The 14,736-nt window shown below is 43.2% G+C and overlaps 1 protein-coding gene across 3 annotated transcripts in view; it reads left to right on the top strand.

Moving 5' to 3' along the window:
* Positions 1-7,223, top strand: part of LOC121658058 (monocarboxylate transporter 2-like) — a 35,306-nt gene extending 28,083 nt beyond the window's left edge. For all 3 annotated transcript variants that reach the window (XM_042014470.1, XM_042014461.1, XM_042014479.1), the window contains 2 exons: positions 1,948-2,823; positions 5,279-7,223. In XM_042014470.1, coding sequence (XP_041870404.1) covers positions 1,948-2,823; positions 5,279-5,571 — 1,169 coding nt within the window. In that variant the 3' untranslated portion in view covers positions 5,572-7,223. The remainder of the gene's footprint in view (positions 1-1,947; positions 2,824-5,278) is intronic.
* Positions 7,224-14,736: the final 7,513 nt, after the last annotated feature.

Below are 14,736 nucleotides of genomic sequence, written 5' to 3'. Positions count from 1 at the left end.
CATTTAAAATGAAGCTATCCAGCATCAGCTGGATCCTGCTGCATCAGTTGGATTCTACTCTATCAGTGACTAATGATAGTGCTCCTTAATTAATTTTGAGGACCTTGACCTTTGTAAATTCTCTTCTGTAAAGCAATATGCCTAATTACGTACTGCACAGTTAAACAAACTAATTATATCGACTAATGAACAAGAAAAAATCTGCATGACCCTATTTTCAGGATTCATGTTCTCTAATATAATCACTTCAAGGATTACATTTCTGCTTTGTTCTAATGTGGCTCATTCTTTCCTGGATGATGGAGTGGAAAATATGTGGCATGACTTTTAAATGCCATTTTGATGGAGTTCTGAAAAATTAACTTTTTGTGAAAATACTGCATGTCAAAGAAATGCTTGAAAATGTTATTGATGTTTGATTATTGATTGTTGATGTTGGGCATCAGGAAGAATTGTTGGACATCAGGAAGAAATTTTTCACTGAAAAGGTGGTTAAACATTGGAATGGGCTGCCCAGGGAGGCAGTGGATTCACCATCCTTGGAAGTGTTCAAGAAAAAACTAGATGTGGCACTCAGTGCTCTGGTCTAGTTGATAAGGTGATGATTGATCAAAGGTTGGACTCTGTGGTCTTAGGGGTCTTTCCCAGCTTTACTGATTCTGTGATTCTATGGTTCTATATGGCAGCGCTCTCAAACATAGAAAATTGAGACCATCACAGCATTTGGTATCTCTGCCTTCAGATTCCACCTGTGCAGGAGAAGGTGGAATTGAATTAGCCAATTGAATTAGCAATACAGATTTAAAATGGCATTTATATATCTAAATGCAATAAAAATAAATTCTAATTAAAAGAAACACTCTAGGGTCCCATGTAATTAGCATCCTCAGTAGCGGTTTTGCTGTGTACTTGCAGACCTCTTAATCTTTTGCATCAGGCCTGAATTGCTCACAGCACCAAATCAGTCATGGCTGAGGAGGGTGATGTTATTTTCTGTGCAGGTCTGGCTGCCCGGCAGCAGAGTTGGGTGCCCATGGAAGGGAAGGCCAGCCCTTGATGGATGTACTTTGTTGGTTGGCACTGGCCAAGCCAAAACAACCTTCCTGGAACTGGGAGTTGCCGTTTTTTAAAAATAGAACCATCCTCTCCCCCAGCAAGGCTGCTGCATCTGGACAGAACCCACCAGCATTCCATGAGGGAATAATTTGGGTTCACTCTGAAGCAAACTCTTGGTGCTAGTTTTGCCACCCAAGAGATTTGCAGTGCAAAATGAAGGGGCATTCTCTGACTGAAAGAGTTTTTCTGGAGTCTGGTTACCCAAATGTGACAGCCAGAACTCAGAGACACCCTGAGCGATGTTGCGGTGCCTAAGTCCACTTTACACCCCCCAAGTTACCCTAAAAGTGATCTCTCCCTACAACACTGTGCTAGAAAGTTCTCCCTTTGTCTAGACTCTGCTGGTCACTGGCCCTCTCCCCCTCCCATCCCTTTTCCCATTGGCCCCTGTAATGTCACTCAGCCTTGCCTCTGCCCCTGAGCCCTCAGACGATTGGTTTTGGATGCTCTGCCCGCCTTTGGGAGCTTTTGGTTTTGTGTTCTTGCCTCTGTTCCCATTGGGGTGTTGCCATTAAACACCTCGGAATCGCAGGCAGAGAGCCCCTCTCGGCTCTGTGTCTCCGGTTCGTGCCCAGACTGTGGCTGTGAGCGGCTGTTCACAACCACCTGCGAGGGTGAGATGGGTGCATGCGTGGGTGCTGGGAGCCACGAGGGACCGGCAGGGACAAACACGGCACCGATCCACCAAAGCCCGCATTCAGTAGAGCAACATTTGTATCCAGATTGCATTGAAGAGCCACTGGTGAACCAATTGCCTGTGAATTTCCTTAAACAATGAGCTGAGGAGAAATGGGTGTCAAATCTTCCTTTGTTTATCTGACCTTTTTCCAGGATTTGGCCTTGCTCTCAACCTTCAGCCATCAGTGATAATCATAGGGAAATACTTCTTGAAGAGAAGACCCATTGCGAATGGTCTTGCTATGGCAGGGAGCCCTGTGATGCTTTGCACCCTGGCACCTTTAAACCAATTCCTTTTTGACAATTTTGGCTGGAGGGGCAGCTTTTTAATTCTTGGGGCAATTTTATTGAACTGCTGTGTGGCAGGAGCTCTCTTCAGACCCATCGGGGCAGGTACAGCACTGGTCAAAACCCAGGTGACTGAGGAAGGGAAAGATGCTCTGAAAGGAAAGATCACTCAAGATGGCAAGGAAGTGAGTAGTGCCCTGAACGTCCCCATGGAGAACAAAACAGAAGATGAAGGAGAAAAGGACTGCTTTGAAAAAGTCAACCAGTACCTTGATTTTTCCCTCTTTAAACACCGAGGGTTCTTGATTTACCTGATCGGAAATGTGCTCATGTTCCTGGGATTCTTTGCCCCCATCGTTTTCCTGGCACCCTATGCAAAGCACACTGGCATCGATGAATATTCAGCCGCTTTCCTCCTTTCCATCCTTGCTATTGTGGATATGGTTGCTCGCCCCGCCACCGGCATCGTTGCCAACAGCAAGTGGGTGAGGCCACGGATTCAGTACTTCTTCAGCTTCGCCATTGCTTTCAATGGTGCCTGCCACCTCCTGTGCCCGCTGGCCTCCAGCTACACAGGGCTCGCGGTATACTCCAGCTTCTTTGGCTTGGCCTTTGGCATGGTGTGTGCCATGCTCTTTGAGACGCTGATGGACCTGGTGGGAGCTGCCCGCTTCACGAGCGCTGTCGGCCTCGTCACCATCGCCGAGTGCTGCACGATACTGCTGGGACCACCTATTGGAGGTGAGTGTGTTTTCCTCCTCTGCTGCCACTGTGCTGTCACTTGGATTTAGACTTTTGCAAGCACAGTTTGCAGGAAATTATTCTAAATGTGTTTTCTCTGCCTCCCAATCATTATTTTTCCACTAGTGACTGGACAGGAAAGGATGTCCTTGACGTCTTCTCCAGCATTTCCTCTTTCCTCCTTTCTGTGTAGTCCTGCAGTTGAAGTCAGTCTTGGAGGGTCATCTTTTAATCCTGGATCCCTTCAAACACTTGAACTAAACTTGCAGAGTGGGACTTCCTACAACACCAAGAACCTTGCACTTCAGACAACTCCTCCTGGAGATTCCTCCTTTTGCAAAAGGCTGGAGTCCACCACAATTTAAGTATAACACAGCAGTTCTATGAAAGCCTCTTGTTGACTCAAACCTTGCTGTTTGTCTCTAAGGCTCTGAGTACACCATTTAGGAATTTCAGTCATCTTAGTGCAGCTGAAAGATTTAAGTCTGTTCTAAAAATAATTTAAGAAAGATTTATTTTGGATGGCATGGTTTGAAATATCAAAAGGCAGAGCCCACAAAGGTCCATGTGGACAGTATTGAGTCTCCAGGAGGACTTTCAGTCATCTAAAGATAAGTAAGGGCAGTGATCTCCTGTGATTTAACAGCCTTATTATTCCCTCTATAGCATGTGCTCTTTTTGCAGTTTGAATCCTTTTCCTGGATTCAAAACTGAGATCTGGCTAATGCTCCATATGACACATCCTGCAGAGCTGTTTAATTCTTCATATTACTATGTAGCTCATACAGTGTGACAGAAGCAGCTGTACCCTCTTACTGTCTTAGAGATTCATTATTTAATTAATGACAAACAAAAGAAAATACCGTTTTAAAATGACCATTTTCTGAATTATATAATTTTCTGTGTGGGAGATTAAGTTAATGACCAGAGATTGCTAATGAGGCTAAAACAGTTCTGTGTAATAATCAGTAGTATTAGTTTTGTAGGGTTTCCCCACCACTTTAATAAGCAGCAAATTTATTGGTTCTTTGGCATTTTAATAACCTACTGCAGGGTTCTGCTTTAATGAACTAAGTAAATTGTTCCCAGTGTGTTTTATGACTTTATCTTATTCTCAAAGGAAAAGAGGCAAGACTATCCTACTGTTGAATTTTCCAATACTCTACTCATTAAAACTCTCATTGCAAACTATTTAGGAGACCTCTAGGTCATCCTGATGAGCAGAAAAGGAAAAATTGTTGCAATTAGCATTTGGTTGATGTTTCACCAGCAGCATGAAAAACACAGTGCATTGAAAATGGTGTACCAAGTCAGCTAGGGATGATTCAGGAAAAAACGCTGTCCAAAACCAGTTAAAAATTATTATTTTTGTGATCAGGAGATCCATTTGGTGACCATAAAAGCCCTTGTTAGTGCAGTGCAGTGGGATAATTAATCATCAGCTTTTCAACATTAAGGGTCAATCAGGAAGTAATTAAAGGTCCCTCTTTCTGAGGAGGAGAACATATTCCAAAAAGTCAGAGAGCTAATGGATGATGGGCCAGTTTCAGGGAAGATTGTCTGTACTGTGAAGGCCAGGTTAGGAGTGGGTCTTACTTTAATTAGGATTTGGAATGTTAAGAATGGTCTGTGTTGCCCAGTAAATGGGAATTAATGCTCAGGATCATAATCCCAATAAGATTTGCATTACATTTTGACATAATGGAGAACGGTGACATTTCAATTAAGCCGCCTCCCTTCAATTACTCTGTAACTCCGTAGCAGAGGCATTAACCTTTGAGAGGAACCTGTCACATTTGTCTTGGCATTGAAATTATCTGACATTGACAGCATCATCTTTGCTTTCCCTGGAACTAATGTTTTCCAGTTTCACGCTGTGCCCTTTCCACTTAAGATCATGAGTGTAAATGCAGAAAGGGCAGCTGTGACCAAAAGCTGGGTTCCTTCTAATGCTGGTGAGTGACCCGTGGTGGAATAAATCTGAGGGTCTCTGCCAAGAGCCTGAGACAAGACCCAGTGGGCAGGTGCCTTTTCATGAAAGTCGTCCCAAAAGCTGCCACTATTTGACTGCCAAGCCAAATGGACTTCCTTGTAGTTGATCACTGGAGTCAGTGGAAAGGCTGCCTGCAGGCTCTGTGATCAGAGGAATAGTTCAGCATGGAAAACATAGGTGTGCTTTAAAAGTCCAGACTTAGCAGTGTAGGTTCTGTCCCCTTCTACTGAACTGTGCAAATTAGCATTACCTGTACCAATGTCAACTACCCACAGGCTGTATAGTGCAACACATGTTCAGTATTTGCAGGCTCAGGGTGTTTGTGGAAGACATCAGAAGTTCAGAGAATGTCTTATCCTAAAGCCACAAGGATGTTCCTTTATATATAGGATCTGAAAACACAATATCCTTGCCTTTATCTCTAAATTTCCTTTTTTTTTTTTTTTAATATATATTTTACAGGAATTCTTATTGATACCTTTGGGGACTATAAATATATGTTCATTAAATGTGGAGCTGTGATGGTCCTGGCAGGAACATTTCTGTTCATCATGAATTATTATAATTATCGTATGCTTGCCAAGGAGGAGAAGAAAAGAAAGACAAAAGAAGAGGATCCTAAATCTGTAAGGACAGAAAATGAAGGCAGAAAAAACTGGAGCAAGGACTCCACACAGGATGAGCCTGAGCTGGAACCTTTGAGAGAAGAGGGAGAAGGAGTAAAGAAGGAAATGAATGGCACAAAAGAAGTTTAAACCTGTTCTCATGGGCTAAATGGAAAATGACTTCTGGGTTGCTCAAGTGAGCACCAGCTGTGAAATCACACTAGGTTTTTAAATTTTACTCTATTCTCTGTCATGTGCATCCTCTTCTTTGTTGTAGGAGAAGACTAGAATAGAAACAAGTCCTGGTTCTTATAAACTGCTGGGACACTGCAGTATCCACTTGCATACCAAAGCTCCTGCAAGATTTTCCTTTAGATTTTTCCCATTCCCCAGAGAAAAGGGAAAGGTGATTTTTTGCAGGCAGCCAGCACAAGGACAACATGATACAGGAGTCCTTCTTCAGGCGCTTTGTGTGCACGGGGCAGAAATTTAGTCTTAAGCTTAACCGTTGATCTACATTCGAACAGTGCAAATTTAAATTTTCCTTAGGAGGTTACAAAGTCCTTATTATCCAATTTCTGAGTCATTTCTAGTGAGCTTTTTCTTTACAACACCCTGGTGAGACAGTAAGTGTTGCCACTATTAATTAATTGTACAAATGAAGAACTGGAGCACAGAGGAGCTTCAGGCGTCATAGCATCAGTGGACAAAGCTTAGGTGTGGCAGAACTGAAACGGAATCCACTGCCCTGAGTTAGATGCCTAAAAGCCTTGCTGAGCACAGGTATCCCCTTGCTAGAAAATAGGGAATACCATGGATAGCAGTGCATTAAACCACAGCCCACTCTGCAGCGCAGTCTGCTCGCTGTGTGCCTCATATTACTCAGGATTAGTGATTTTGAACACTGTCTCAGAGCTGGGACCTTGTGCCATATTTTTTTAACCTGCTTAAGTTGCATCCATCCTGGAGGGAATCCAAACCCAGCTGCTTCCCCCTTGTTTGGGCTGGAGTAGGCACCTCCCTGGTGCTGGCACTGCAATACCTGCTGGCCTCATGCTGTCCTGTTGCATTAAGTAAAGTTTGCCCAGGTCGGTGATGGAGGTGGAGCTGAGAGCGCTTAGGAGGCTTTCATCCTGTGCTGATGATTTTGAGCTGGGAAGATCTGCACTCTGATGTATTTTATACCAAGCAGCTGTTGCCCAAGAGCCATGGATGCTGAGCATGACATCATGCAGTTGAACCATCAAACTTTTGAGGAATTTCATTGATTTGATTAGATGAAAACAAGGACTTTTCCGGCAGATCACCCAAATCCAAATCTAAAACTAGTCCAAAGGTTAGTTCTCCTTTTTCTTTGCTTCAATGTTACTCATATGTGATCAGATCATTTTTTTTCATGGTTTTGTCTTTGAAGAACTGTATTTTCTTGTCACTTGTGTACACAATATGAAGAAAGGCTTGTAAAAATATTTCCATAATACACTGTACTCTTAAAATTGGATAATTCATATCTTTTTGTACAAAACCTTTTCTGTGAATTCTTTTCTTTCTTTGAATAGTGGTCTTTGACTTCAGTAGGACTTAAATTTTAGCCTAATGTTGTAACTTCTATTTTGTCTGAAAAAACCAAAATCTATATGAAATAATTAGGCTTTCAGTGCTTGTTTTTAATACCCTTTATTTCTGTCAAATATCTATGTCATATTTCATTAAAAAAGGCATTAATAGAAGGTCATGAATATTTTCCAATATGCCTTCTGGAAGCTGTCATATACTTAATAAAACTATTTTAAAAAATTAAATGAGTTAACATTTGCCTGTGTGTGTAATGCAGCCTTTTGATTCAGTAAGGAGTTTATCCTCAGAGAGTTTCCAGTCCTGGCTCCATGCACATGGTCGCACAACTCTTGGTCACAACCTCATGTTCTTGTTGATTTGGATTCTTTTGATATCCTCGGTGGTCTGGGCCAGCCTGACTCACACCTCCAGTTGTGTGGGCCCAGCAGTCTAAAAGCAGTGCAGAATGACCTGGCAAGGACCTTACAAGATTATTTTCATACCTTTCCACCAGGTTGTATCAATTAATCCTCAGTGCAATGACCCAGATCCCCAGCTGTCCTTACAGCAGGAGCTGATACTCAGGCTCCTTGCCTCTCAGAAACCCCAAGCAAGCTTTTTAAGTCATAAAACTTTGTTAATACAGATAAAAATTTTAATAAAAAGTCATTCTGTTCAGCTGTCTGTGAAAATCCTCCTGGAAAGATGCCTTTGTTAAACTGCCCCCGAGGGCAAAAAATGTTTCATTGGGTAAGTAGATCTTTAAAGCTTCAGAATTCTTCTAACATGAAGCAGCTACTTCATTTAACCTAATCACCCTCCTGTCAAAGAAACTTATACTGCCTTTGAAATTATGGCATTATTTCTATCAGGTAGGAAGCCGACTATTTTAAGATAATTTTGGTGGTTATGGCCGGTTTTCAGTGGTGGGTGGCCTGACTCTTCCCTGTTACCTGTTCCTCCTGCCACCCTACACCCCGATCATGACATCCCACTAATCACTGCAGCAAAGCAATGCCAAATAACTCCGTACTTATAAGCCTGTGAGTAGCCCTAGAAATGCTTCATTGACTCAAATCCCATGAATGCAACACCTTGCAGACTCAAGCTGTAATCCTTTCTTGGAAAGCTCTCAAACTTTTCTAAGAACATTTTTAGTTATTAAAAAGGACTAGTGCAATATGAAATAACCATTACAAAAAGCTCTTGTGACGGAGTAGAAGCTGCCTGTGCATCTAATTTAGTGATTTCTGTGGCAAATTGAACACAATATTCATATTTGCTTAGGTTTGGAAAGCACCTGTGTAAACAAGTCAAGAGGTGCGAGTGTTGTGCCATAAATATTCGTACTAGGCACGTGGGGGATATTTGGGATATCAGATGTGCTGGGATGATTGCAAACACTTTCTTTGGAGTGCAGTTACAAGACTTTTTTTTCATATTTCATTAGCTTGTGACCTTATTACAAGCTATTGCCCATTGTTTCCAGGGCTGCTTGAACTTCATCAAGAGCCTGATTTGGATGCTGAACCATCATTCCCAACAACCTCAAAAGAAGCCAACAGAGTGGTGTTTGATGGGGAGGTGTGACAAGTACCAAGGATTGGATTTAGATTTATCCCATGAGCTTGTTTTCTATTTACAGTTCCCCTCACTTTTACCCTTCCCATATCTAGCTTTCCAAATTCAAAGGCATGGAGGTAGAATTCAAATATTTCACTACTTTGGTGTGGCAAAATTTGTACACCTTCCTCCCTCCCTTTTTAAAAGCATGTTAGAGCAGTGACTCTGCCACGATGGAGTGTCATGCTACTAGAATGGGACATTTTCTGCCATCACACCTTGGGCCAGGTGCTGCTTTGCCCCACACAAAAAGCATCATTTAAATAGAAAGAATGAAGCATGTCTAGAAAGTGCAAGGAGACTTGAGAAGTCCGGAACCACGGATGAGTAGAGGCAACTTGGTAGTAACTGTGTTAAAAATTAGTAAGCAAGCAAACAAACAAATGAAGTGCCAACCTATATGTTTGAAATATGCAATCATTTTAGGTGACACAGGAGATTATTCAGAAGGACAGTTCCCATGGCAGCTGACACCAAATTTATTTGGCTGCGTTCAGAAAACGCCTCGTAGACAATACAGGTGCATTCAGATTACATCTGGAAGGAATTTAAAAGATGACTGTCATGCCCTCTGCAGTGACAGTGACATTGTCTATAAAATAGTGTTATTTAGACTTATCAGAACTGTGTGAGGGCGTTTTGATGAGTGACATTCATAACTGTCAGCAAAGCTTGCCACAATGGCAGCGCAGCTCAGAAACACAGATTTGATTTGCTGTCTGCTCTGACACTCACTAAAGTATTGCTGTGCTTTAGCTTGGACTTGGAAAGAGGTTCATTTACATCCTGACACCAGAAAAATGAACATCCCTGGGTAAATGGGGTCTTCTCAAGAACCTGCTATCACCAGTAGCAGCATCACAAAATTCCCTTTGATACACTCTACAACCCTTAGTCCTGCAGAGCCCTGCACTGGTCAAGGTGTGACCCTGTGACAACATTTGTGCTGCACCTTCTGCAGAGGCTGAAGCTCCCCATGTTTGACAGTGCAGGTGTCTAAAGGCTCAAACAAACACAGTCCCACATGGCTTGAGATATCCAAGCCCTTAGCCCATCAATCAAACTGTTAGAGAGGATGTCTATATAAGGGGAAAATTATATGTACCCTCCCTCTAAAAAGGCATAAATTTGGACAGTAGTTAAAAACTATCTGTATTTTTTTTAGTATTTGTTTGTTTATATGTTATTACTTTCTGAAATGTACTCTACATGTCTTCAACTTTAGTATTACTGATGATTTTGGACTGCAAATGCTTCCTCTAATGACCTCCCTCTCCTCAGTCTTTTTAAACTCCCTTATTCAGCTGTACTAACTTTACACAGCACTTGGCTGTCATAACGTTCAGTTTTCATACTTTTTAACAGTATGTTTTCCCCCTATTCCAACATTTCTGAAGCACTACAAAGTCATTTAAGAGTTGTAGATCATATTTTAGTCAACTCTTCAAGATGCAATTTGCTGGACAGCCTAAGAAGCTTGTTACAGCACAAGTCAGACAGGGACAGCTTCAGAGGAGCAGCACCATGCAGGGACCATGCAATTCACGGAGAGTCTGGCATGGACACCCAGGTTTGTAGCCTCCAGATATAACAGTCCCTCCCAGTGTTCAAAAGATGCATTCACATTTTGATTTCTCTGATTTCACAGGTAAGTCAGTGACAGATACTTGGTGCCCAAGGCTGTCTGTGTCAGCTATCACAGAATCACACACACAATCACAGGATGGTTGAAATTGGAAAGGACCTCTGGAGATCATTCAGAGACTGCATGTCCAGCACTGCTCCTCTGCAAAGGCTTATTAATGTCACACTAGAGGCTTGCAGGTGGCAGAGTTTGTGTTTCCCAGCCCACACTGGGGGAAAGGCTGGAGGCAATCCAAAAACAGGCCAGCATAGAGTTCAAAGCCTTTTGGTGAACACAGGTCTGTGTTAGTCTCACCTATCAAGGCATACATGCCCAGAAGATTTTAGGAGGGTTAAGAAGGAAATAGATCTATTTCCAATGTATCTTACGCTGGAAAGGACAGGGATGTCCCTCAATGCACACACAGGACAGAGTCCTGCACTTTGGCCTTAGGAGTCAAAGTCTGGATCTACTTCAGACAGAGTATCTGACAGTCTAATGGTCTGCACACCTCAGTTGGTACTGCCCACCATTACACCCTCATCATCTCTGAGTGGTCCAGCCCATGCTCCAGCTCCCCAGCCCATAATTTTTCATTTTTCACACCAGACTAAATGCATGGAAAGAGAGACACAGAGAAACATAGGCTTTCCATAGGCTCTCCAGAGTTTTTCAGACTTCTGACGGCTGGGTGCAAAGGTATCCCACCAAAATGTGTCACAAGAAGAAATTCCCACCTCCTGTGGGAACACTGCTGTTTGGGATAGGCACCAAACAAGAATGTGCTTCTACACTTTCCTGGTCAAATCCATTGGCTTCCAAGAAGGGGAATATATTCATCCACCAAAGATATCAGCTTCAAGGTCTAATCCTGGCACATCAGATTCCTTATGAATCCTGGATCCTGTTTGATGTTCAAATCAGATGAATGGTTACAATTGAAATGAAATAGGGACAAGCACTTGCTCCCTGCTGCAAAGCCTGGCATTCCCTTCCTGGACAGATGAGATTCTTAAGTAGTTTTAATCAGTATGTAATCAGTCGCGACCATTAGTTATGCGTCTGATCACAAAGCACAACTCCACAGAGAGAGCCTTAGAATATCTAGGAAGTTCCATGCATTATTAAGTGAAAAAACCACAGACTCTACCTATCACCCATTAATACTATGTATAAGGAGTGCTTGTTGAGCAAACTTGCCAACTCTAATTATTCTCCCAGCAGACTGTGGAGGTTTTTTTGGCACTTCTACAAGTCTAATGGAAACCTCCACAGCCCTGTTCCTGCACAGGCAGCGTGGGGAGGGAAATCTCTGTGATGTGCTTCAGACTTCTGAGATAGCCCTACCCTGTGTGCACGTGCATGCACCCGCATCCAGCATTGCTCTGACAGATCGAAGGGAAAATCCTCCTGCTGAAGGCTGGGATGCAGGGGCTGCATTCCTCTGTGATGTCAGGATTGATGTGTTAAAAGATTGAGTCACTCAAATCTGGTGTCAGGAGGGATCCTCAAAGCATCTTTGGTGGTGCATCTTTGATCCCAGCCAGGTGCCAGTTGCAATGGGAAGTGAGAGGGGAGCTCTTTTCAGCACCACCCCCACCCCCAGATCACAGCCAGGGACTGAGGAAGGGACACAGGTTGCTTTCCATGTCTGGGCTCCCCTTTCCACTCTTCCAGGCAGGACAAACTGTGTAATAAAGTTTGTTCATAGCTCATGACCTGGGACATGATGTATGTTGATTCATATTTCTTATTTCTTTAGACTTTTTTTTTAAATCAAAAAATACTGTGAGTGCAGTGGCTAGAAATAAATCGAATTAACTTACTGAGTAGTTATTTGTCCTCTGACTTACCTGTTACAGATATCCTTCAAAATACAGTATTCTGTAGCACATATCAGTATGAAACATGAGGGACAATGATATTACAATTTCAGCTTTCAGCCAGAGAAGATAGTAATTATACACCATATAAATAGAAGTGCAGTGAAACTGCTTTGTAATTACAGTGTAACTAAGCTGTACCTCATTTACTTGCATTCTGAAGTGCATCTGGAGTTAGCAATTAGGGCCAGTGCATGATTAAAAACCTACCTTCACCAATCCCAATATATATAACACTAGACTTACCTTCACATGTGTATTATTTTTCACTCATATCTGCTATGAACCTAGATATTTTCCAGGGATTAATGATAGGCTGTGAAAAGTTGATAGCCTGAAGTTCAGCAGAGAGCCATTAAACTGGCCTGGCCATTAATCCCTAGAAAATATCCTGCACCAAGGTTGTTATAAGGTGAATATGGAAAATAACTTTCCACTCGTGTTGACTTTTGTTTTGGCTGTTACGCCTTTGTCAGTGTGTAGGAACAACGCCCCAAATGCAAGTGACTCCTTTGGATTTGGGTGTGTCTGATGTAAAGAGGATGAATCCTCCCTCAGTTCACCTTTGTGCATCACCAAGGCCCTGAATAGACAGCTTGTGTTCCAGCCAGTCTGTCTTAGCCACGGTTTTCTGGCAATCTTTGGAGCTCAATTTTAGACTGAGCCTCCATTTTCTGAAATGTGTAATTCCAGCTTCTCTGAGCTGAGAAACAACACTGGCAGGCAAGTAAAAATATCCATTACCAGGGGAATATGTAAAAACACTGTTTCATCAGTCATCCTGCTCACACAACTCCCTCCCAGAACTCAGAGTGGTAATGAAAGTAATTTAACACACATCTATAATTAATTTACTACATTCTTCCTGCCGTTGGCAATCATCTTACCCAGGAAAGTTCATGAAATTGATCTTAATGCACAAAAATAGAGATGGAAAAGCATTAAAGGAAGCTAAACGTGGTTTACTTCTAAGCATGTAAGCAGTTGAGCACTGTTTGGAGAACCGATTTGGGGCTGATTTAGCAGCAGCCATTACCTGTGAGAAATGACAGTGAGCACATGAGCAGAGCAGGGCTTTGCCCTCAACACACTCAGTTTGTGAGCACTGCTGAGAGCAGCAGCCTTTACTCCTGCTTTGCATAATGTGAGCAGAGATGTGAGTCTGGGTTCAAAGAGGCAGTGCAGGAGGGGACAAAGCTGCTGGACAGCTGGACACAGCACCAGGGACACGGCCTGCAACAGATATCATAGGTGCATATATATATATATATGTATGTATGTGTGACAGACAGTCCTACCTATGCAGGTTGTTTCTAGAGCTTTCTAGTAGCTTTAACAACATTCTGTTGTTGCTGAGACATCATTGGGTCCTTATTTTATGACCCATTATCACTTCAGCTGTGATGTGCAGCTTTTCTGCACATCCATGAGCCCCACACTACTAGGCTGGTGGCTCCTGCAGTCCCAGTGCCTCTGTGCCCCCTACATCTGCAGAGCAACACTTGGGACTGTCATACACTTGTCTACAGGCTGTGATCTGCACTTCCCAGATACCCTACTTTAAAATGCAGGTCATGACATTATGATTTCAATATGAGCTGGAAAATGTAGAAAGCAGGAGCCTGTAACAAGTAATGCTTCAATGCTGTGCAGCAGCTAAATAAATATGTATATAAATAAGTAGGAAGGCTTTTAAGTGCGCCATCCATCACTGTGGCCTCCAAATGAGGGAGTACAGTAGCCTTACCCGGATGGGGGACAGAGGGGAAAGAACCACTTTGGTGCCCCCTTTGAAGTGAAGCACAGCCTGTCCTGCCTGCCTGCACTGCAGGGGGAAAAGCAAACCTTGCATGGGAAACAATCACTCATCCTGTGGAAGAGCCCCAAAGAGCGTGGAAGTAGGGCAATTCTTTCCTTCTCCTATGCCTCAGCTGTGAACGCAGCTGAATGAGGAGGATTCCCGAGCAAGACTCAGCAAGAGGCATTTTCTACATGTGGCTTCCTCCAGCTGCGAAGCTGTTCACTGACATCTCCTTAATGCCAGGAAGAGCAGGATGTGTCAGGCCCATGCTGCCAGAGAGAGAGGCATGAATCAGCCTGAGGATCCATACAGATGACAGCAGCTTGCTGCAGGACTTTTATTACCCATTGGCTGTCACACAGTTCCTCATCACAGGGCAGCAGATGCTGTCAGGACTGGCTGCTGGGGCTGTGAGAGGGACAGCCAGTGGCAAAATGTGAATAACAGGTCTGAAGCCAGCAGAAAGTGTTCAGGCTTGCTTTGAAATGCTGGGGTGTGAGCCCTGAACACATGCTTTCCACAGTGCCCCCATGGCAGGAGTCTGAGGAAGTGTGTACCCCACAAAAAAACCCAAACCAAGGAGGTCCAGGAAAGGAGACAAAATTGGAAAGCTTCCTCTACATGCATTTGTGTTCCCATTTTAGGCTGGCATGAATATGACTTAATGCCATGCCCTCAAGCCTCCAGAGGCTCCTGCCCAGCCCAGCCCAGCCCTGACCAACTCACGGCATGAACTACTACATTGTGCAAGACCTGCACACTCTCCTCCCTCTCACACCAAAGTGAAATTAAAACCTGAAAAGCCCTGTAGTAAATCCTTTTGTCAT

This window comes from Corvus kubaryi, unplaced genomic scaffold (genome assembly GCF_017639235.1).
Source record: "Corvus kubaryi isolate FWS band 111438036 unplaced genomic scaffold, C.kubaryi_AGA036_p1.0 136, whole genome shotgun sequence".
Classification (NCBI taxonomy): Eukaryota; Metazoa; Chordata; class Aves; order Passeriformes; family Corvidae; genus Corvus; species Corvus kubaryi.
The sequence above is the reverse complement of the archived record's forward strand: the minus strand, read 5'-3'. Positions and strand labels throughout refer to the sequence as shown.